Source organism: Gymnodraco acuticeps, unplaced genomic scaffold, assembly GCF_902827175.1.
Source record: "Gymnodraco acuticeps unplaced genomic scaffold, fGymAcu1.1, whole genome shotgun sequence".
Classification (NCBI taxonomy): domain Eukaryota; kingdom Metazoa; phylum Chordata; class Actinopteri; order Perciformes; family Bathydraconidae; genus Gymnodraco; species Gymnodraco acuticeps.
Window position 1 is genome coordinate 1,859,111 of NW_022990014.1, and position 25,240 is coordinate 1,884,350.

At 38.8% G+C, this 25,240-nt stretch overlaps 2 protein-coding genes and 1 long non-coding RNA gene across 6 annotated transcripts; 1 reads left to right on the forward strand and 2 right to left on the reverse strand.

The window, feature by feature from the left end:
• Positions 1 to 6,733: 6,733 nt before the first annotated feature.
• On the reverse strand, positions 6,734 to 12,238 carry hoxd3a (homeobox D3a). Of its 2 annotated transcripts, none has more exons than XM_034213312.1 (4): positions 11,964 to 12,238; positions 10,048 to 10,107; positions 7,978 to 8,536; positions 6,734 to 7,568 (listed from the first exon to the last, which is right to left on the reverse strand). In XM_034213312.1, exons 3-4 carry the CDS (start codon positions 8,426 to 8,428, stop codon positions 6,817 to 6,819), a joined length of 1,203 nt encoding a protein of 400 aa, XP_034069203.1. In that variant the 5' UTR covers positions 8,429 to 8,536; positions 10,048 to 10,107; positions 11,964 to 12,238; the 3' UTR covers positions 6,734 to 6,816. The 2 variants fall into 2 exon arrangements, with proteins under 2 accessions (XP_034069203.1, XP_034069202.1); XM_034213311.1 differs by having other exon boundaries at positions 7,963 to 8,536.
• Positions 10,507 to 12,346, forward strand: LOC117544354. Its single transcript, XR_004568684.1, has 2 exons — positions 10,507 to 10,902; positions 12,094 to 12,346. It is a non-coding gene; the product is annotated as an uncharacterized LOC117544354 (long non-coding RNA).
• Positions 12,347 to 15,665: 3,319 nt separating this feature from the next.
• On the reverse strand, positions 15,666 to 25,234 carry hoxd4a (homeobox D4a). 3 transcript variants are annotated; one of them, XM_034213314.1, is made up of 3 exons: positions 25,013 to 25,234; positions 18,136 to 18,445; positions 15,666 to 17,577 (listed from the first exon to the last, which is right to left on the reverse strand). In XM_034213314.1, the coding sequence occupies exons 1-3, from the start codon at positions 25,106 to 25,108 to the stop codon at positions 17,279 to 17,281; spliced, it is 705 nt and encodes a 234-aa protein (XP_034069205.1). In that variant the 5' UTR covers positions 25,109 to 25,234; the 3' UTR covers positions 15,666 to 17,278. The 3 variants fall into 3 exon arrangements, with proteins under 3 accessions (XP_034069205.1, XP_034069206.1, XP_034069204.1); XM_034213315.1 differs by lacking the exon at positions 25,013 to 25,234 and adding an exon at positions 21,953 to 22,082; XM_034213313.1 differs by lacking the exon at positions 25,013 to 25,234 and having other exon boundaries at positions 18,136 to 20,185.
• Between the last annotated feature and the right edge of the window lie 6 nt (positions 25,235 to 25,240).

A 25,240-nucleotide genomic window follows, 5' to 3' on the forward strand; every position in this document is an offset into this window, starting at 1 on the left:
GTCTGTTTACTCCTGGTTGAATAACATTTCCTAAAATACACAGTACCAGCTGTTTAAGGAAAGCCTTTTATGAAAATGAACTACAAGTGTGTCATTGGTATTTAATGATGAACATATTCAGTAGGAACACATCGACTGAGGCTTATTGCCAAAACCAGGGAAAGTACATGTTAGAGAGACATACAAACATTGTTGTTGTTTTTTTATTGGAATTGAGAATAAGGAAAATATCACCCGCCACATCCTTTAGATGAGCATTTCTATTGATTTTCATGCCACATACTCAAGCCATTTTTGATATTTACGATATATGTCTTCTCTACAGTGAGTTTTCCTTTAGGATATTATTTCTGCTGCCCACAGTGTACACCATCCAGTGAAGATCCTGCGTGTCAGACTGATAGAGATCTACCTCACATCCTCAGCAAAGGTAAGACCTCCAACTAAGCAGCGTCCAGTTTCCGTCCACTGTGAGGGAAAAGTTACATAGTTAAACATTTCATGAATGAATAGTGAACTTTAATTCAGAAACTTATGAATATACTTATTCATTCAACAATCCATCTCTCATATCTAAAAGTCACAGACTATTTTACTGAAATAATGTGTCTGGGATTACAAATGAAACCCACACAGGATCATTCTTTATCCAGCAGACAGATTAAATTCCAAACCCTGTTACTGTAATAGGCACACTTGTAGCTTGCCATGAATTAGAGCTCTAATTATATTAGGTACTATTTTAAACAAAATAACACATTTCTTATGATCCATAGGTGTAATTTATAGCAAAGCCAGGTTCATTTTCCTGGGCAATCAATTTTGTGGTGTAGCAGAAGACTAATATAATTATGTAAAGCGCTGAGAGCTGAGTATCGCAGTCAGCACAGAAGGGCTTTTGGAAGATAAATGAAGATGCAATTTATTCACTCATAATTTCATACAGAAAATGCCGTGAAAGAAATCCATATGAGCATCAGCAAAGGGTAGAGGCACTAATACTTTTTGATATAGACTACCAGAGCATTGTAGTCAAGACTGGGGTAATGTATGAGTTACTTCAGGTTTCCTCACATCAGTGAGCTATCTCTCACACGAGGAAGGAGGAGGAGAAGAGCCTTTTGGCCAAGCCCTCTAAATCATACCCAGAGGAGTGAGTCATTTATTATAGTTACAATTATATCAATATCACTAACACATAAGAGCTGCGATAAATCCACGCACATCAGTTTCTGTGACAACATACGTGATCAATGTAGGGAGGATCCTCAGCTACAGTTATTCTCTGCAGTGTTTTGTGAATTGGTGTTTAAAAACTTAACGTATTAAAGTATAGGATTCAGATTTTTAGATTTCAATAAATTCTCATCTTGCTTTGTGGTCCCTCCTTATATTTGCAAACGTACCCATAAGCCTGCTGTTAAGGCAAAACAAAGGACCACCTACTACACCTCACTGGAAATCCACTTCTGTCAGCTGCAGGGGAGTTGGAGCTGGCAGGGTAAAGATTCATTCTTAAGCTTATCGTTGCTTTAGTTGTGGATCTTTTTGTAGAAATGTCTCCTATTGTTATAGTCAACATGTGTTTGAGTGTATAAAGTGAACCTCCCTGGTGGCACCTTGTATGGCAGCCTCTGTGTGCCAATGGGTGAATGCTGACTTGTATGCGGGGTCAGAGAAACTGGAAAATTGCATGCCTATTTACCAGATCATGCACAATAAACAGCAACCCTCAGGCATGTGTTACTTAGATAGAGTCAAGTATTTAACAAACTATTTATTTAATGTGCATTTTACTTTGCTATGTGAATGTGGACAGCCTTTTTCCATATTATGTGCTCTTTAATAATTTACCAACAAAAGGACAGATGTAGCCCTGTATTCGATTTCTGTAAAAAATGCAGTGTTGCTTTAGTTGTGGATCTTTTTTTTGTAAAAACGGCTCCCAATGTTATAGTCAACATTATTTGAGTGTTTAAAGTGAAAGTGGTTTGAATAGGTGAATGCTGACTTGTATATGTAATGATGGGTCATAGAGACTGGAAAAGAGTATGACCAGATAATGCAGAATGAACAGCAACACTATTAGTCAGTTGTTCTCCCATGTGGAGTCCAGTATTTAATAAACAAATTATCTAATGACCATTTGACTTTACTATATGCGTGTGGACAGCCTTTTGCCATATGACATGTCCTCTTTAATAACCAACCGAAGGACAGTTGTAGCCCATTGCACACAAATATTAAGTATGCATGGATGAGATGTAGCCCTTCTGTAGATTTCCTTTCGGAAGGAAAAATGCTGTGTATAGGGTTTATAAGTTGGCAAACATCACAGATGCTGCTCATTCACCTGCACACAGTGTTCTGAATCCTTAATGACAGCAGGGGCCAGAGGACAGGAAGGGCTTGTGACAACGGTGTCCTCTAACATTCACATCTTCTGTCAGTATTTACAGATGGTCAGCGTGTGTGATACAGATCAGCTCTCCTTCCTCCTTGTGTCTGATATGGAAAAATGACTGAACATCAACACAAAACCATGGAATAAATAGGATACTGTGTGTCAGTGTAATGGACTGAAATATAATTGTGGGTATTTATATAATCCCTTTAATGTGCACTGTGATTGCACCTTCTTAAGAATTAAACAAGAAGCTCTTTTTGCTGTCATGTCTCTTGAATTAATAGTTTGGATGAGTTAATGACAATCAGATACAAAAACACACAATTTCAAGGCTTATTAAGTCCTTTATTTAAACAAAGAATAAAGTATATCAGGTAGCAATACATTTGATTTTATTAATATATATACATTAACATTTCAATGAGTCACTGGTAGTTTAATCTATCAACTTGCAATGGCATAATAACAGTGAGAAATGTCATTCATATTAACATTGACATCCTGTTATCTATAAAAACATGTAGGAATGGAATTAAACACTAAATTGAGTTTACATTAAAATGGTTTTGTTGTTCAGACTGGAAGAGACATAACATATGCAAATTGAATCAAAGTAAATAAGTAAACGTGCACATGTTCCACAGAAATGTAAACTAACTTTATCATCATCTTACAAAGGTGGCAAATTAATTAATAGCAAACTTCCCTCAAACTGAACCAACTTCAAGTATTTAAGGTAGTTGTGAATTGGCTGTTGCATTACATTTAAATCACCAACTATAAGAAATCCTGCACTTAACAGTACTTCAGTTTCAGAGATAGCAGCACGATAACACACAAACTATTTCGCCATGAAATAAATGATTTTTAATGGATGTTGTTATAAAACCGAGGCATTCTTGCGACACACTTTCCTCTCACATCCTCTGCTCCACGCTTATATCTGAAATAGTCCTCGTAGTTTTTGTCAGATTTTGTTGAGTTGAATATCCTTCCTCCGTTCACTTCCATCACCTGCTTTGTTGTGAAATGCAGTCTTGATCCGATGATAATCCACAATAACCTCGTTTGACAGGACGCGTTAAATAAAAGTAAAAAAACAGACATTTTCTACCTCATCTTAATTTCTTCTGCGACGCTTTGCACAAACTCCTGCTGCTGTCTCCCGAGCCAGTGCGTGTAGAAACATAAGAGCCCTTGGGATGGAGATGAATGCTCTCACAGAGGAACCATCGCGATATGTTCTGTGCACACCAACTTTCTCCGCAGTCTGATGAAAGAATTGTCTTGTGTTGTTGCAGTGGAAATATATTTATATTCATCCTGCAGCCTATAAATTAATATAAACAGCAGCTGTGACGGCACCTCTTTTACTTCAAACACTTTGAATGAAAAGATTGGCTCGCTGTTAGCTCTTTATCAATAATCATACATAAATTACAAAAGATACCTGAAAAAAACGTTTTAATTGAATAACCGTCTGCCTCTGTCCTGTGTATAAAAGAGCCAATGGCGGTTAACACCTCTCTTTCATTAATAGTTCGCCTACAGTAGGCTACTCTCCCACATGTTAATATTACTCTGCAGGCTGAGTGGGCGTGGCCTGCTCTGCTTTTATCCAATCAGGATCAAGCTCACTGCTGCACTGCCTGCTCCAACAAAGCTGCTGGTGCTTTACTTATTTATTATGGCTATGATTAACTTGTTATTAAATTGCAAATACATTTTTTTAGCATTACCTCAAACAGGTTTACAAAATGACATCCCCTGCAATGCCAGACAGAATTATTTTTACTCGCAGAAAGTCATTTATAGTAGCAAAATACTTAAAGTTCCACAACCGCTTATTAAAGTAGAGTTTTTTTCAAAGCAGCTATAATCAAAGTAACTATGCTGCTGCTGCTATTTCGAAAAGTGGTAAAACATATTTTTGGAAGTCACATTGTTGAATTTTGTCGGAACTAAAGACCAATCAGAGGGTCAGGATAACTCCATTTAATTCATTTGCTGCTCCAGCCCGAGATTTAATTGTCCACAAAAACCTGTATTTTCATCATCATGTGGAAGAGTGTTATAGCTTTAAAAAAATTAATGAATTATTTATTTACATATCCAATATGTGAATCTAGTTCTTCTTAAAGCAATGTTTGATTCAATATTAAATGTATTTTCAATTGTTTTTTATGTTTATATTGCATCACAACAAATATCTTTATTATGTGTAATTAATATTGACATTGTTTTGGGAAAACGATGACACTTTTCCAAGTGCTATTTTATAAATACCATTTGGGGTCTCAGTGAATGACTCGGTGCAGGAGCTGCAGGGGGGGGGGTAGATGAAAGAAGAAAGAGCTCACCCAGGGTTAAAATGGCCGCCATCCTCTGAATACTGAGATGATTTGTGGCCTATTAGAAGCTCACAGCCAAAATCCAGGAATAAATTCATTATAAAATGAGATGAAATCAACTTTAAAGCTTTATATTGTTTAGGGGTTTATGATTATTCTTGAGTGACGAGACACATTAAGGAATAACTTTTAGCGTGGCTGTGTTGATAAAGTCACTGATTTTTATTGTATTTGCCTTGACGCGCTCTTAAATCTGAGGTTGTATCATCTCAGAAAATGTGAACACAGTAGATTTTTTTTTAAAGCTCCCCCACCATTAAAGATTGAGGCTGCTCGGTTTGAAATGTGTTACTTGGATCTGGAATGCAAATGCTTTGTTCAGGAGGAGGAGGGATCAGCGAGGAGTCTGAAAGCGACGAGTTTTTGATTAATGAGCTTTGAAATGGCTCTCCAGGAGCAATAAAGGATGAACTGCTCCCTCCCTCTTTCTTTCTCTCTCTCTCACACGCACACGCAAAGGGATAAATACACGCACATCCATCGTTGCATCATTTCCAATGTCAAATCTTGTTTTTTTTCTACTTTTGTTTTTATTCTCACAAATCTGATCTGCCATACCCATCATTGAATAGACACACTTCCACTCCTTCAATTTTTGAAATATTAGTTTTTACCAATCAATTAGACAGCAGTGATTATGCTTTGCTCTATAGGAAAATGCAGCTTATTCCCTTGTCCCAGCAGATATGAAGGTAATCATGTGGCCGAGTCTAAAAAATGATAAGTGACATGTGAAAGATGCAATAAGCCCATAGACTCCCTTCTCTCACAACAATGGAACATCAATAATATGCAGAGCCTTCGCTGAAATGCACTTTGCATTGGAGGCATAGAGCCGTCTGATGAGTTTTAGATATCCTGGTGTCTAATTATTGATCTGCTCTCCCTGTTTGGACTATACAGTAGAGCAGTGCAGTCAATACGCCTCCTCTGTTACCTGACAGTTTCACTGGGAGGAATTAAAATAATCAGAAACAAGTGGCGACCAATGCTGCTGGGATTTTTCTTTTTCAACAAAATGCAATCAAAAATACAAGTTTGAGCACTTTATTTACAAAATGTTAAACACAATAAAATATAACATTTCAATATCATTAAGGTTTCATAAATGTATGGATATCCAACTGAATGGAATAACAATGTAAGACAAATAAAAAATAGTAATGACTACACAAAATGACATGCTGGTGTGTATAATATTCATATTCGATAGTCTACGTTTTGCTTTTGTTTTGACACAAGATTAACCATGGACATGTAGTGGTGTTTATACACTATCAGATGTCCCATTTATCCCAGATTTACAATTAGAAATGCTCTTTTTCAACAATACTGCGAGTCATAGCATTTTTCAAACCCTGTTTTACCAACACTTTTAAGTGCACTGATCTGTCCAATCTTATAAAAAACTCCACACTTATAAATACTCGCATATAAACGATAAATAATGTGCAATACAAAAGTAATTAAATAATAAATAGGCTATATGCTAGTACAAAAGATTATGCAAAATGATACAAAATAAATAAATAGGATGCCCGAGAGGAGAGTGATATCCTACAAAACAGACGAAATATTCCCTAAAAGTCCTTCTCTCTAAAGATGAGCTTCTACTTTCGTGATCTACAAGACTTACCTTCAAGTAACACCATGAAATATTCAGTCAAAAATTGCGCATTGCACTTTAGAAAAAGAAAAAAAAGGAACAACTGACAACCTGCCTCTGCGCATCAGATATTCAACAGAAAAGGACAAAGCTGTTATTATTTAAAAAATAATCACACAATAGCATTAATAGTAATATCAATAATACTGTAATAATACACACGACTCGCTTGGAGTGTAGTTATTAGACTAGTGAGGTAATAAAAAGAGCGCAACATAATTTTGGCACGCACACACGCACGTACACACACACGCACGCACGCAAACACACACACACACACACACACACACACACACACACACACACACACACACACACACATAAACCACATATTACAAATGCGTGAGTTTAGGCGCTTCCTGAATCCTTCCCTGAGATGCTTGGAGAGAGGTGAGGTCTGTGTATGTGGGATGGGGATCACAGGGTCCATGGTGGTGGTTTCCTGGGATCTGAGCGGCACAGCTGTAGTCCACACTGGTGGACGAGGGGTGGGGAAGATGGCCGAGGTTGAACATGGGGCCCGAGGCTGGCATGGAATCAACAAAATTCCCCCCCACGTAAACGGGGCTGCCCTGCAAATTGGCGTTGGCAAAGCCGCCGTTACTCTGCATGGCGTGGTGCTCGTACTCGGAGCCCGGGTACCTCTTCTGTTGCGGGATGCAGCCACCCAGAGGTGCCGTGTACGCCGCCAAACCGTACATGTTTTGCTGGGGTTTGGCGAAGGACGGGGGCGAGGGCGCGTCATAGCTGAGGCTGTTCACGTTTTGGAGCTGACCAGAGTATCCAATGTGATTCGGGCCACTCATCGGTGGGCTCCTGTCCGGGGAGTGTCCCAGGGGAGAGTGTGCGAGCCCTTTAGACTTCTGGTCCTTTTTGTATTTCATCCTCCTGTTTTGAAACCAGATCTTTATTTGACGCTCGGTGAGATTCAACAGATTCGCCATCTCCACTCTCCGTGGGCGACACAGGTAGCGGTTAAAGTGAAACTCCTTCTCCAGCTCCACAAGTTGTGCGCTAGTGTAAGCAGTTCTGACCCGCTTGGAGGCCGGTCCCGGTGGGCTCTTCTCATCACTCATCTCTCCAGCTGTAGAGAAAGCACAGCATCATGTTAGCCTTTTTACAGACATGTTATTATAATATAAACTGTAGCAGATATTATTTATTATTACAATAAACAGGATTGTATTCCAGTATTTCATTTAATATTCTGGTTTTAGCTCATCTTATTCTATTTTACATGTTTATAGTTTACTTCTTACACATGTTGCACATTTGTCCCTTGCATCATTCTCTTGCCCTATTTTATACAGATTTTGTTTTTTTTACACAATTTATATTGTTGTTTGTCTTATATTCATGTTGGATTGCGTTGAAGGAGCCTGGGACATGTATTGTACATATGACAATAAAACCTTTGAATCTTTGAAAAGGCCCAAACCCACCCGCACCATTCCCTTAATGTATAAACAAACACGCACCATCCTGATCTATACCTGCGCCGGAGCAGCTGCTGCCCTTCTGTTTTGAGTTCTGCCGGGTCTCCTTCATCCAGGGGAAGATCTGCTTAGTGAGGGTCGGTGTGGCAATGCTGGAAGCGCTGCTGGGTGGGGATTTCTTCTTCGGGGGTGCAGAGCTGTTGGGGCTGGGAGAGGATGCAGACAGTGGGGGTGCCTGCTGCTCCACGATGCTGGTGGCCTGGCTGCTGCTGCTGCTGCTGCTCTGGCTGCCGCTCTGCCGCATGCAGTCTGCGTTCAGGTCACTATCTTTGATGGTCGGGGGCCGGACAGCAGAGGTCTGGATGGGACACACCGAGGCCTGGTAGTCATTCTCAATGTTAGACGCAGGGTAGGACTGGTGGGCAGGACCGTAGTTGTAGGAGTCTGGTTTGGGGAAGGTGTACCCTCCAAACAGTCCAGAGTTATCGTAGTATGTTGCTTTCTGCATTTTGGTGTGGATTCAAAGCCAAAAAGCCAATGCAACTTTATCCAATGGCATGGATGTTGTTGTTTATTCACGTGATTGGTGTTTCCCACCGTTGCTCCAGTCTGTGACCTACAAAGACAAATGTGTCAGAGTCATGGGGGCAAACATGAATAAGGCCTGCAGTCATTAGAGCTGCAACCGCCTTTACATTACTCCAATGACCGCTGAAATACATGGTTTACATTCACATTAAAGCAGGAGAATCACTCTGCTTATACCAATGTTAATGCTGCTATAGGCTAATAAAGAAACCAACTGTCTCTCCAGTGTCTCTAACACTGTGGCACTCTGACTGATTTGTGGCACAAAACAGTTAAAGTTTAACTTGTGCTTAAAGGACCCTCTGGGAGGCTTTAGTGGTCCCTCAGAAATAAGCTGAATCAGCATTTGACACACATGCACACAATACCCTTTTCACTAATCACAACGCCTGACAAAGCCAGTCATGCATTGTTCCCTGCAGCAGAAATATAGCCCACCAGGGCCGCGCACATGCGTTTGGATCACATGTTTACGCACAGATACTAATGTCCTCCACTGTTAGTTATTAATGGCAAAGGAATGTAATTAATTTTAGATGTAAAATGTAGGTGATATCGGTGTGTAAGTAAGAAAGGGAGGGAGGGATAAAGAGAGATAGATTGAAAGAAAGAGAGGTGGGTGAGGGTGGGAGTTAAATATGATATTAGTCTTTACACAGGACTGAAATCATATATTTTGCATTCTGACTAGCTGTTTGGATTTCAAATCTATGTCCCATTCATGCTAAATGTACCTTCAATTTAAATTAAATAATAACAATTCAGAGGAAATTTGTCAAATACTCTGGATATTGTTGCAACCACATTTGTTTTCAGAATATCCTTTGAACTAGAAGCTGAAACACATATCAAAGGGCCCTACTGTATGTTGGTGGCTTGAGGAGTGCAGCCTACGCCGTGCATAACAATTGCACCTGTCAGTGTGGACCGCGGACAAAATTTATGACCGCAAATGTTATGGTCGTAAACGGCCTCAGAGAGGACTGAAAAGCAAAACAGTCCTCAAGACTCGCTGCCCTCTGAAGTGTAAAACTAAGCGTAGGAGGAAGGCAAGGGAAAGAATTTCATACTCGGCGACTTCTCCCATGTAGAGGCTCGGTTTATAAGCGAAGCCTCCAGTCTTCAGCCAAACACCGAGGAGAAACACTGGAGAGATTTGAGCGTTAAAAAAGGCTGAGAATTTTACACATCGGTTAAAAAGCGAGAGAAATTCTTACGGATTTTACGTTTTTTAATTACCATTTTTATTTTATTTATTAAAATGTAAACATAAACAATGTATTTTTTTTTTCTTAAAATAATGTTGGCTTTATTCATGCGGCGATGCAATTGGACATATTGGAATGGGACCTGGCCTGCGCTAATACCTAATACTGGTACAGGCGAAGTTAAAGTCATCCCTCATGTCTGTGTTGGTGATTTAAGCCTCCTGTGAAACACTGTGAGCGTTAATATGTAGCCTAATAACAAATCACCCTTTCACCTTGTTAGCAGTTGTTCTGTGCTGTCCACTCCCTTCATTAAAGAAATGTTACTCACCGAAATCTGTGCAATTCTCTTTTATATCCCTCACGCATTCATCACTGCCCCCTCCTCGACCTGGAAGAGAAATAAAACATAGTTTCCTACATTAGATTTATTTTAAAACACATTCATTATTCGAGCAATACACCCAGTTTATACAAAAAATAAATATTAACATCATGAAGCCCAATCTTCTTCGCCACTTTAAGAAAATAGAATTAAAATAGTAATTGTATTTTTTATGAAATCAAAAACATTTTTTAATTCAAATAATTCCTTCATAATTATGTATTTGTATATGTGTTGACCTGTTTAAATAGGCTAAATCTTAAAGCTGAATTGTCCCTGCAATAACCACCGATGGCACTTTTTTTCAAGAACCTGCTTGACAGAAAAAGGTCTTGCATGTGCACTTTTTGCACAAAGAGCAAGCCAAATATTTAGCAGTCATAAGCTTTTTTAGGTGACCTTTAGGTCATTTAGCATTTGGTCAAAGTTTAATGAACAACGAGCAGTTTGGCTTCAAGTAGCCTCAACTCTCAACTAAATTCAAAGCAGATTTTCAGAGGTGACTGAAACAGACGAGAAGATGAATCACCGAAGGCATGAAAGTATAAATTAAACATCAGGACATTTCAGAGAATAGTTTTTTGTCTGTGAGTTTGAAACCATCGCTGGTTCCCTGCTTGGGTTTTTTGAGGATTAATTGTTTTAAATATGATCATGGAGATTTAAGATTCATTCGTTGTGGATTATCTGTTAAACTGGTCGATAGTCTGCGCCTGAAGTGCTTTTGGAGCACACTGGGTACTAGTAGCAGACATGGTCCTCTTTTCACACAGCAGTGTTTTTCGCCTACGCGCTGTTACGGTAAGTTTGGTTCACACAATGGGCCGGAGTCAATGTGGAGTGTTATTATCCCAGCTTGTCTTTTCTCCTGCTAGCTCTTTGAAATGCTGGCCATATTCAAGTTAAACAGCACTTTATGATTTATTGGAAATGTTTCTTACATGCACGAAATAACTGCAGTTGATCAGTGAAATAATATTGTCTCTCTCGCAGTTGTTTGTAGAAAAATACGAGGTGTGTTTTTCTTGGAGAAAGCAAAATGCTAGCACCAGTTGCAGCAGAAAGTTTTGATTTAAGACTGCTTTTCCTGATTTTGGTAGAAATTAAGCAGCTTTTCTGAAAATAAGCATAATCACAAGTGTATGCAAAGGCATCGGCACATAAATTAAGCACATAAATAAAACATACATTCATAGAAACGTTAATAATCTGTTTTCAGATAGGCTAAATGTAATATTCAACTTAAATATATAATAAATAACCCACTTTTATTTTCGCGATCAGGCCTGACTTTTATTGCCGAAACCAAATAAATAAAAAGAAAATTCGCATGAATTGCAATTAACCAAATACAAGTGAGCTAAAAACGCATTCAAAATAGTAGGAAAATTAAGTATTTGCCTTGATCCTCGTCCACTATCCAGCCCGGTAATCCTTCAAAACATCCGATATGAATTCATGTATAATATAACGTTGCAGGTTAACAAAGCCATATAGTTGAAACCACATAAATCACGGCAAACGCCAGTGTGACGATAAGACAACAAATTAATGTGATTTACGATCCAAGAGTCAAAAAGAAAAAGTTCCTCTCCTACTTCTTCCCTCCGAGACGGTTTCCATCCAAACGTGAAATCAGCTGAAAAGCAGATCAATCTGTCGATAATATTTGAACGCACTTTCTCAAAAAAATAATAATGATAGGCTATAGGCTTCATGGGGAGGTATAGCTGTATCCGTACGGTCGCCAGTGAGAGCCACATTAACAAGCATCACCTCCATGAGTGGAATAAATCAAATATATTTCCTCGCATTATATTAACCCGTGGTTAAAGGTTGCTTTCTGCCATGCGATTGCTTACCTGCGAATCAATTCATCATAAAACAACTTCCCTCTCAGTCTCAGTTGCTTTCCACGCAGTCTCTAGAATAAATCCTTCACCCTTTGTCTGTAGACAATGCTGTCCTAAACCTGATCTTGCTGTTTTTCAGACATTTCCATATACCAATGGAGACAGTATTCCCGAAAGATTGGAAGGACTCGCATTCAACTACCAATAAAAAGCGAACAAGGTATCCTTATTCCAGAAGAAAAAAATCCCTGGCAATCAATCACCCATTGAAATATACAGGAAATATTCAGAAACGATAGGCCTGTATACACATTTGGAGCTAACGTTAGGATTTTGGGGTGTTTCGGAAGCTTTGTGATGACAAATAAAGGCGCTGCCTTAAGATACAAGCATATTTGTTCACGTGATTGTTCTCTTCTACAACCGAGCCTTACCTCACCAATCCATTTTGATAAAGGGTGGCGTTTATTTCCTCATCTGAACTGTGTGAAAATGTTCCACTGCCTATTTCTTTTCATCTGCTGCTGAATTACAACTCGCCTGCACTTCAGTATTTAAACACAAGCATTATATCACAAGCTATTGTTAAGGATAATAAATATTTGTACATTTTCCTGCTACATCAGTGCAGTGGTTTCAGCATATGAAGAGCATTGTGTTGGCTTAGGTTATTATAAAGAAATGGTGTGCATTTTATGAGATTCAGCTGCTTTTATATTTTAACCCTTTTTTCAGTTTTTTTCCCCACATTTCTCCTTTAAAACAATCACAATTACACGTTTAAACCTGGCCGTAAATGCACCAGTTACGTATTTTGGATACTATTTTTAAATAGTATCATTATACTTCCTATTGATATCCTATTTAGTCGCCCAATAATTGCATCGATGTGGGAGATGCATTTTCTAAAATGATTTATGAAATACACGACATCTGTTTGTTTTTTTCTCCTTCCAGCTGGGATTGCATTGTATTCAAATAAACCACAGTATAATCTTTTGTTTGTTGTGTCTGTCCTCACACTGCTCAAACACACGAGATCCATGTATTCTCTTGCATTGTTTGCAATATTATCCCTATCAATAAATAAAATAAAAAGCCCGATTTGATAAGCAATAAATAAATATGTTGGTAAAAGAGCAGAAAGGACAGCAGCAGGAGGATTTGGAGCCGCAGAGCGTCGGCTGATCAGCGGTGTGTTATCTCTGCTGAGAAGAAGGACCAGAAGAACAAGAAGAGATGCAGGACCGGTAGCGTCGCAGCATATGTTCAGAGGGCAATAAAAGTGAAAGATTTACAGTTTTCGCCCGGCCCCCAACAGCCTAAAACCCTTTCAGGAATTACTGCGAATGATTTACAAGGAGGCAGACCTGTCAGCCTGCCCAAACTTCCAAGACTTCTTAGAAATCACAATCAAAACAGCCCATACTAACAATAAAAATACTGAAGAAATACACCACAATTCTATAATAAGGACATATAAATTGTAAATAACCTATTATTTATCTTGTTGAGAACTATGACTATAAAGCAAGATGTATTATACTTAGCAATTTATGATTCTAATGCTTTTTTTATATCTATTTAATTTCTTCTTTTTTGCACTTAATTGTTAAAAGTCTGAATTAGAGTCTTTATAAAGAGTCAGTGGGCCCTGTGGAGGGGCCACATTGAGCTGATGGGTCCGATAGAGCATTTATTTAGAGCGAGAAGCCATAAATACATGTCACTGCCCTTTAGTTTTTACCATTTCTCCTATCAATCCTTCCCCAGACAAATGCGTAAACAGCACACATCCTACCATATCTAATAAATGGGATAAAAAGAAGACGTGCACACAGTGACTAACACAGTTTACACAATCCTGCTCAGCGCACACATCAAAAGGCTGCAATTTATCAAAAATCACGACATTTGATATCGTCATTTACCAGCTCGGGCAACATGAAAAATGCTGAAATATTTACCTACCCAAGCATCCATCGGTCCGGATGTGTCGCTAAAGTGCGAGGCTATACGGTGGAGCCGGGTATCGGATATTATTTTTCTTGGGGGATCTCTTCAGTTTTCAAGTCTGATAGAGTCCTTGCGATTAATGACGACGCCGTGTTTCTAGGGGGACGTGCTGCATTAATTATTTAGACAATCACGTGGTCGAGGAAAAGAGAGCGGAGTGGTATAGTCTCTGGATTATATCTCTGAATGCAGACAGCACACTTTAATATATTTTAGGGGGGTTGTCTGGCTCCGAGAGACTTTGCGAAAAAACAGCTGGAAATCAAATATGGCCGGATGGAGAGCAACGACGTTGTATTCCTGCACTGGGTGCAGTGTCATTGAAAATGGCACTGCCTTTGGCTCCCATTTATTGCTGCTCAGACATGTAGGTCAGTGTGGCTATACACTGTACGGTGTACTGCTCTGACCTGATAACTGCTAGGAACAGTGTTGTGATAGGTTTAATTCATATTAATAACTGGAGTTCAGCAAGTCGTGATTAATTATAAATGGCTTTAAAATATAAAATAGATCAAAAGTTATCTTAAAGAACTATAATGTATAGTAGGTATAGGTTAGTTGTCCAATTGTTCCTATACCACCCTCTCCCCTCCCCCACTCCTCTCACCCCCCTCCTCTCTCTCGCTCATCCTTTCTTCAGCATCTATGTGCAGATCATTTATGGCAGGATGGTGGATCGGTGGCATCACTTTGTCTCAGCTTCTCTCTGAATCTATATGACACACGCATGCATTTTACACAAACATATAAGTGCACGCCTGTAGGCCCTCGCGCACTCAGCGGGATCAGACAGTGGTCACTGGGGATGGAAACATGCTGAGTGACTGTAGATTGTCTTTCCACATGTCCGTTTATGGCCACTATTGTTTGTATCAGCACTGATGCTGCAGTGGGGGGGGGGGGGGGGGTCGAGGGTCAGGGCAGATGTGGGTCATATTCAATAAAGGGATAGCTCTTAAAGCACGAGGGGGTCTAATAACACATATATAATGGTTGATAAAGTGTGTATGACTACATGTTATAAACTGTTTCTGGTAATTGTGGCGTAATCTGATTTAGTAACAGGAGCATCGACTCGGAAAAAGTTTGTAACTGTCAGTTTGAATGCAGGCTGTTTGATAATAAAGACTAATGTAACTAACAACTGTTTTGCAATAAAGACTCGTGTTTTCTGAGACACTTAAACGCAGCTTTCATTGAATAAAAGCACCTCTAAAAGCTCCATAGAGCTGATGAGGACTCGCTCGTCTCGATAAGAGCTTATGAGCGAACAATAAGACACAACATCGTTCTTAAACACGTTTCTTCAAAGATATTCTACAATATGGTAGACTCATAATGTATTTTTTGTTACTTAATTTCATGTCTTACATGAGAACAGTGTATTTGCCCATGCAGCGAACATTTGGTGCATTGTGGTGTTTTTTTAAAAGGGGGCTTCAGGTCCATATGGCCCCACACGCTTGTTCACTGAGAAACAACTCGTTTCCCACCAAAAGGATCCCTTTTTTTTTTTTAAATGGTGCAAACCGAATGACAGGAAATAATTATTTTAAATCGAATATAAAATGTCCATGAGAAATAAGATACATTTAAATACCTCAGTGGGCACGGGGAAATACCAATTTTCTTCTCGAGTGGAGAAAATACAAATAAAAAGATCGCAACAAAATGCTTCTGCAATCAATTAAATACATAATCAGTAGAAATCTTTATTTTTTCGAATATACTTCTCGCATTTCAATGCACAATACAAGGTAAAAAGCATGTACAAAAATAAAACCAAAAATATTGCATATTGACATGAGGAGACAAATGCACAAATCAGAAGCTTCTGGGGATGATATATAAATAGGCCTACTGTCAAAACACTTGTAAAAACTATGGAATTTACGCCCTGAATATTTTAAACTCTTTTTTTAAGTTTGGAAAAAAGCCTCCAAAGCAAAGCTCGGAGCGCCTGGGAGAGCTGCTCGTCCGGCGGGTCAGAGGTGTTGGGGTCAGTCCTGCGGCTGAAATGTGGCCCCTGGATGAACCTGTCTCTGCTGCTTTTGTCGACCTGCGGTTGAAATACCTTTTCAAGCCTCTCATCGGGAAGACTTCACAGAGAAAGACCTCTTCTTACTGGGATGAGCTTCTGGGCTTTTTTTGTCCGAAAGACAATGACGGTATCAAACAAGAAATATCTGTCTTTGAAAACGTGACGTGAAAGCCCCCCTCGGTTAGCTCTGTGTAAATGAAAAACTAGAAGATTCCCACATTAACTAAAGACTACAAACTCTGCGTAAAGCCATGCTAATAATTCACAAGAGTTCAAACATATTTTAGATCAATTGAAATTTAACGAATACTTTTAATTAAAATTGTATGTGTGCTATACGAAAATGTACACGTTTTTTAAAATAAATAATGACGTAAAAAATAATATCAAGAAGAAACGAACAATTATATTCCTAAATATTCTGGATTTGATTGTTTCAGATGAGAAACATCCAATATCAATTTGATGCCATGCAGGAACAAATGATCTTTTATAGTAGGACTCTCAAATGGTGCGAGAGCCTCTGAAAATGTACACTGTTTACAAAGATGTCAAGAGAGATTTATAAGGGCACTCAGAATAGTTTGCACACAGGAATGTCTTGCGTTTAGGAATAATATTTAGGCTAAGAAAAATTCAACGTTTTATTTTACAAAATAAGTTAAAACAAATAAGAGTCACAAAGAAACGTGAACTGAGATTCAACGGGGTTTTTGCAACTTACGAAAGTAGGTTGTGTTTGGCGTGCTCTATGCAAATAATACCTCCTTCAAGTAGATATAGGCTATTTTTATATATTGTGCGTTTAATGTGAGGTTTGAATAGGAACAAAATAGAAATAACCTTTGTGTGTGCGTGTAATTTCAACCAAAGGCTTCCCTGTTCTGAAATAAGAGATTTCGATCTGTAAAACCAGCGTGAATCCACGTGAGAAGAGCTGGAAGACTTTGTTTAAATCCATGAAATCAGCCGAGATCCCTCATTAAATGTCCTCAGTTGGGTGACGTCCACAAAAAAAAACGAAAGAAAGAAAAGTTTGTTTCGGTGTTTTTTGTGTTTCTTTGAGGAAATTAAAACAAGACAGAGCTTTTCAAACCTCTCACTTATAAAGACTGATTGATTTTCTGACTCTTGAGTCAACACTGCTGGGGTCTTTTTTGTTAAATAAAAAAATGTCTAAAAACATCATTAGTCCATGCAAAAGTCAGATGCAACCTGTCTTTTTTATGTACAGTTTGTGTCTAAAAAGGACTTTCCTCCTTTCTTATAATGATGTGATATCAGTCTGGTTGTCCTTTTGGAGGTTTTGCAGATGGCTGGATGTTGGGGCAGATCTGCCCTTGGTGTTGGGTAGTTTGTGGTCTTTCTTCCATTTCATCCTCCTGTTTTGAAACCAAATTTTGATTTGCCTTTCGGAGAGACAAAGAGTGTGGGCAATCTCAATCCGTCGCCGCCTCGTCAGATACCTGTTAAAATGAAACTCCTTTTCTAGCTCCAAAACCTGCTGCCGGGTGTAAGCTGTCCTGGACCGTTTGGTATCGGGTCCTGTGTAATCCGGGTTCACTAGAAGAAATAAAAACAAACAAGAAAACAAGTCACCAAATGTGGCTAATGCAGCATGCTGCAATAAACAATACAACAGGAGGAGTTCCTCTCTACCCGAGGCGCTCACATTTTAGGAACATTAACGAGGAATCGAGAGCAGGAAGCGAGAGCAGGAAATAAAGAGTGATTTTTAACTGAATTTAAACAGATTAGCTGCCGGTTTTAGCACCATTTACAGCCGGTCAATACGTGTTTTCAGTAGCTTTCAGGCGCTCACCTAGCGGCCTATTTCCTGAGCTATAAAAATTTATGACTTGTGTAATTGGCGAGGCCTTTCAAAGACTCCCATAAATATTATACTGAATGATTTAGAAGAAGAAGAAGAAGAAGAAGAAGAAGAAGAAGAAGAAGAAGAAGAAGAAGAAGAAGAAGAAGAAGAAGAAGAAGAAGAAGAAGAAGAAGAAGAAGAAGAAGAAGAAGAAGAAGAAGAAGAAGAAGAAGAAGAAGAAGAAGAAGAAGAAGAAGAAGAAGAAGAAGAAGAAGAAGAAGAAGAAGAAGAAGAAGAAGTCGTCTTACCAGTATTTACGTGGACTTTCTTCATCCAGGGATAAACTACTGCAGGCTGCTTGGACTGTATCCCATTTTGGCTCTTTGTGTTTTGCTCCTGTCCAACTGTCCGGGGTCCGGACACTTGCACCGGGGTCCCCTCCTCAGTCTGTGCGCTAAAAGTGCTGGGTCTGTCCTGACCCCGTGGCAGCACAGTGGAGTCCTGCACAGTGGAGTCCTTCCCAGTGCTGCAGAAGGGCTGCTCCGGGTAGTTTGGCCGTGGGTAGATCCCTGGATGCTGAAAGACTGTGTCCTGCGCTGGACTGTAGAAGTCCGAGCCCTGCTCAGGTATATAGTTATTTTGTGAATATTCCTCGCAGGGAGGAAATTGGGGATCCACATACTTAGAGTTCACCATAAACGAACTCATGGCCATTAATATCTGAAGGTAGAAAATACTAATTTTTCTCGAGTTGTCTTTTTTTCCTCCCTCCATAAAGCCCTCCTACTTGGTGTCAACTGAATAAAGTTAGCGAACCATGTGACCAGATCGGCCAATAGAGGTGATGCTGGTTCACGAACGGGTAAACATACAACTAAAAGCAATTGTATCTGACAACAAAATGATACCCAGGTGGAGGAAAATATATATATATATATATATATATATATATATATATATTACACTGAAATATCTGCTTGCACATTTGGATAATAAAATACGTGCTTGAAAAAAAAAGAGAGAAACATAATTCCAACGTTACATCAATTTATATATTATAAAGAGATTGGATCCATGCATGAGGTGGTTTTATCAAAGTAGATGTACAAATGTATCAGTTTGTAAAGTGTAACTTGAAGGCATGGTGTTCAACAGAGAAACCAACAAAAGATACAAAAAGCCCCTCGGCATGAAAGCAGCGAATAATGACTGAGGACAATTGATGGACACTGTCTTTGTCAAGAAGGGGTCATCCAAAAGTTACACGAATCTCATCACTTCATCTGCTCCCATCCCTTTGAAAAAAGCTCAGGAGCCTATTGGCCAGCAGCAGCAGCCTCTGGGAATCAATAATGTAGACACAGACCCTCAGGAGGAAGAAGCTGCAGCTGGAGTGTGCTGAGGCTTTCTTTAAGAACATCCATTTGGTGTTTTATTACAACACACTGAGCTATATAGAAATAATTCCTAATTAAATTTATTTTCAGGTGAAAACGCGTCAGATTTCCTTGAAGCCTATAGAGTTTCAATTTGAGCCCCCGAGAGCTTCTTGTGAAGTATCTGGTGTTGTCAGATGTACTCATTCATAAACAGCAGGTCAGGCACCAAACGCCTGATAATAAGATGGCAACAAGTCATTTGATCGAAGTTTTTTCATCGACCATATACTCCCCTAGAATCGAATCTGTGATTGTGGTTTTATCACACAAATTCGGTTCTACAGGGTATATATAGACGACGGCAAGCAAGCGGCACTGCACACCTGCAATTTAGCCTGTAAAGTACAATGTGGCTCAAAGAAACTATATATATCGTAAATAGGCGTCCATTGAGAAAGGACAATATGAACAAGTCATATTTTTGCTAGTAATTTTAGAGTGTCTTATTCTACTTATAGTCTTAATATGTAAAAATCTCAGTTTGAAGCATAATTTATTCTTTGTTTGATTTCCTTTGAATGTATTTATCTAGAAAGCTCAGTCAAAAGCCATGTCAGTGGTTGCCTCTTAAAAAAAAGAAAATGTAACTGAAAAAGATGTAGGACTAGGCTACTTTTACCAATTGTCAATTTAAGGCAGCAAATGACAAGCAAAAGACACTGCACTAAAAAAGATCTGGCAGTATCTCAGGTCAAAGCAGGTTTCCTGCAGTGGGTCTTTTCCCCTCCAAGTTCATTATCAGAAAAAAATTATATTCTTCAAATTATAAAAATATCTTTATACTTTAACGAGCTGTAACCTTTCAAAACCTCATACTGGTGAAATAACGCACTAAAGCTGTAAACTCATCACCAGATAAGCGTTGGATGCTCACTGCCTTATATAGGGCAGCTTATCATCACTGCTCCAAAAGATGAAGCTAGGGGCCACGGAGGTCAAACTAAATCATTTACAAAGTTATCAAAAAGTTCAATTATTTCTGTCCTGGTGACAGCTCAAAGGGTGCAAAAGTTTACCAATTCCCCGCCAGCCATTAACCAAACCGCCATGGCGGCTGCTGCTTCAGAGACATCCTTACAAAGGAATTGAAGCTGGGAATAGAGAAGAGAGGCTTGTTACTTTAACAAAATCACCAAAATCAAGTAAATATTATTGTCCAAACATAGAAATGTAATATTATATTATAATACTATAATGAGCCATCAAAAACAGTCCAACATTTGTATGGCACCGGTATTACGCGTTGAATTGGTCCGATTTAAAAAAATATATATATATATTGTTAAACATGCGTTTGAAAGCTAATTTGGCCAAATGCTTCTCTGTGTTAATATGTCAGACCTGAAAAAGCTTGTAATAAAGATTGAGCCTGATATTTAGCCGTATGTTTTACCTTTAGTAAGAAGATTGTAATTTAGCCTACTGTTCACTGGATGATAGCCTACTTTAGGTTTAGTTTTAGGCTACGTTTTTGGCTAAACTTAAAATGTCAGTTTTAGTTTAGTCTACAAGTTGAACTATGCAGGCCTTCTAAATGTAAGAATACAATAGAATTAGCTTAATGAATTGACGTTTATGTCTATATGGTTTACATGTTTCCTATTATTAAAATATATAATAGAAGCTTTAATGTTTTCTTTCCACGTGTACATTTAAATGTCAACAAGAACATTACATGTTCGTTTCCACCAAGGGATAAATCATCAAATCTGAATAAAATTCGTTCCTGCACTTCACATTTCAATACGAGTGAGACAGCCTGACCTGTCTTTCACCTTCCCCTGCTAGCCCTTCAGACGGGTCAAAGCCGAGGAGCACAACAAAAGAAAGATAAAGTCAGCTATTCCCGGCAGCTTGTGTTAAAAACAGGGCTAACTACTTCAGCTCGTGTCATTTTATCAGTACAATTAAAAGCTTTTATATAAAAAAACTCCAAATTGTGAGTTTAAGAGCCACAGAAAAAAGACGAGGCCTATTTGATCTTATTTACGGGCAATGTAAGGGAGCGTTTTGTACTGATAATGATAGAAAATAAAGCTTAAATTCACTATTAACTTTGTATTTTGTATTATTTAACAATTTGTAAGTAGCATGTAGCAATTTATCAAGATATAACGGCCTTATGAATAAATACATTAGGCCTATAGTGAATAAAGCAGCAGCCACATAATGTGCAAACGAGAATACAGATTGGGTAAACTCAATGCTGTTTTAGTTAATACATGTTAGTGGTTAAAGCTAATAATACTAGAACGAATTGTGAATTATTAACTATACAAAAAAGGCACATTCACATGTATCATTGAATTATGCCTTTAACACATTACGTGTAATTCTTCAGGGATTTACAAAAACTCTGCAGACAACAGGTTGATTTATCCGCCTCCAAGCGAATAAGAACACCCAATGCTAACAAGCAACTACATCATGTAGCAGAGAATCAGACCAACAACATGAGGAACACCATCAGAAAAAGCATCGATTGATTCTTAAGAGGTTTAAACCCAAAACCCAGCTCAGTAATAGGATTAAACACGATTTCCTGCAGCCTCGTCCAACTATCTCTGCTCGTCTTCAGCGCGCACTGTTGCGGCTTTTAGAAGCAGGAAACAGTGCAGCCCGAGCACTGTGCGTGTGACATCACTGCACGCCCATACCACGAGCATAATGATAAAACACAGCTTACCACAGAGACCGCCACCCAAGCCACACCGAGGAGCAAACGCATCCATGCTGGAGGAAAAGTCAGCTCATGGCACAAGCTCCCTGCCAATTCCAGCTATTCCAACCCATCTGGACGCTCTTAATACACAATGAGAATTATATTTTGGCTTGTCAAGTCCCGGGCCATAAAACAAACTTTAATGGCATCACGTGTTTCCTCACAGCCACTCACAACACCGCGCAGGCTCATAAATAATCCTCAAAGTTGCACTTACTCAATAACGGCGATTACACTGATGTGCACTGAGGAAAAGTCGTAGAAAGGGAGGAAGCTGGAAGGATAACTGCCATGATAGACATGGGAACAGAGGAGCAGTGGGATAAAAACATTAAAAAGCCAAACTCTTTTTAAAAATAAATTGGCTTTGTTTTTATTTAAAGGCATATTACTTAGCAATGATTGAAAAGTAAGCAAAGTCATAACTGGGCCTCTGACCATTGATATAATAATCTTATGGTGATCCCCAGTTATTTTCTCTCCTTATTGGACAGAACTGATTACACCATTTGTCTGAAGCCTGTTGACCTCCAAAGTGTTGACAAAACAGCAAACATGCATCAATGATTTGTCCTCAAATAAATGTTTCTCCCCAGTGAACCTGACACAATAAGACTGATGTCATTCCTTCTTCCGGACCAATCCCAGAGTGCAGAGCAGCTTCGCTCCTCCTCCTCCTCCCCTTCCTGTCAAACAGCAGAGGAGCTGATGATGCTGAGGTTTGGATGGGTGCCACTGTGGGCAGGTATGATAAATGGAGGGGCATCAAATAAGAGACCTGTCACTTTTTACATGCATGTCCTCATAAAAAGTTATTTCCCTGGAGATAATTTGAGCGTAAAACCTCAGTATGACCTCCTGGGTGTTTTAGTGGAGGCTGCACTCACATGTCTCCTGTTGTTAGTTGGTTCTGTGTCTCCTGTGGTTTAATGACTTACATGCAGTGTAATGCTATGAATTAAGTCCTTTGTTATCAGCTTTCTTAAAGATAATTTCCTTCAACATCTTCATCATCATGAGGGAGATGTCATGCACAACTCACTATATCTGTGGGAAGGTTGCTGTCCATAAAGTTGGCTTTAAAAGCACCCACTGTACTCTCTAATGAATGAATACAACTGTTTGCCTTTTTATGCAATGCACCCTTTGGATTTGTAGAGCTCTGGTGATAACATAAACAATCCAACACAAGCCAATTGAGCATCAGAACAGCTCATCTCATATATGTAAACAAACATATATTTCCATGGCAAAAAATAGTGACTATGTTAACACAAACCACTTTCAAAAGTGAACCAGATCACATGACCACGTCTCTCAGCCAATCAGCGTGCTCATGCTCCTGCTAGTAAATAACTGCTGAAGGCTGCAGGGAGGCTGACCGTTGGGCAACAGCGCCTTCTGCTGGCATTTTAACGACCTCCCTCCTTTTCCACTGCAAAAAATGTCCATCTCTGCTAACAAGTAATTTCACTTCATCATTTGTTTGATAAAGATAGAACGATAGAGATGAGCAATAGGAAATGTCACTTCAAATGCAAATGAGTATGTCACTGTTCAAACATCATTTTAATTAGGTGAAGGTCTCTTTAAGTATGTGGGCTGATGAAACCTGATTTAATAATTAATTATCATAGTTATCTAAAAGAAAATTGCATTTGAAGTTTGAAAGATTATCCCATCCTTTTGTAAAGGTGTGTTCTTTTTTTTTAATGTATATGTAGATATGTAAACTTAATCTAAAAAGTGCCATGGGAATATTGGCATGCTTTTTTATGTTATAAATAATCCTTAAGCAGATACAACTAAATAAACGTGGTTGCTCGTGATGATGGTGATATCATAGATACATTAAGTTATTAGATAACGAAAATAATGAAATACTTCAAATAAGAGCTATTGTATCTTTTAGCTATCCTATAACTTGATATTTGTTTACAAAGATCTCACTTTGTCACATAATATTGTAAAAGAGTATAATAATGGACTTGATTGAGTCTCTGGGGGGATTTAATAAGCTTATTATTCATGAAAGCTGATATCTGTTTAAATGTTTTTCTTTTCTGGGCCTGCGGTCAGATATTGTTCTAAATAATTACATAAAGCAAACACAGAAATTATGTAAACTGTACACATTGTCGAATTAGAAAGACACAGAGTGAACCCTGTCCAGTTTCCTCAGGCTTCTACTTGTGCCTCTGTCCCAGGGTCCATTTTGCCGCATTGCAGTAGGCTGTAAATACTTTCGCAGCTGCCTGTCAGGCCACAGTGAAATACTGTCTTTGTTCAATTGGCCCCATCTCCAGGCAGCTGAAAACGGCTAGTAAAACCCAACTTCTACTGCCAGGCTTGCATATGTGGAATATAGCAAAGCACAGTAGTTTAGCAAATAAACAGCTTGTTAAAGTATACTTGGGTTCATCAGATAAATGCAGATGTGTCTGGTAGCTACAGAAAATCAAACTGATATAACTTTAGATAAAAAAACTCAGTAAAATAAAAAGACTTGGTGACTTAAGACTTAACTGCTTCACACTGAAAACGAAATGGAGAATGTTTGGTTCAACACATGACGCAGTTTTCTAATTCATTAGGGAATCACTGCACTTGGTGTGCATCAAATGAAACTGCTCAACACCACCCCGATTTACTTAAACAAATAGCTATTCTCTGCTAAATGTTTTTAACTAGAAGGAGCCACAATCAAAACATTTACAAGAATAATGTTCCATTAGATTACTTAAAATATGAATCTCTAATTCGTGTGGAATAATAGGAATAAAGGCACATTTCCTAATGAACATTACCCACATTTTCTTCGTTAAGAGTATACAACTATTTACTTGCCACATGGGAAACCACCAAATTACATGAGAGTCATTACCCCGCTTCTAATTTACATGACTAATACAAACAGGAAGCTGTCAAACACATGCAGACACCCGGGCGTTATTAAAGCTCATGATCACACAGAAAGCTTACCTATAGAAGGGATGTAATCCATGTTTACTCTTGGAGGTTTACCTTTGCACTGCATTTCGATAAAGCAGTGAAGAGCCAGTGCTGCTGTGTGTATGAGGAGGTTAGACGAGTAGAAAGTTGAAACCCTCCTTTTGTCATCCAGGAGAATGACCTGCGCAGTGCTTCAGATAAGTGCTGATCAGACGTTTATTAAACGAATGCAATTTTTGAGAAAGCAAACCGTGGTGTATCGGTTTGAACGCCATAGACGCAGAATGCAGTGGGAAAAAA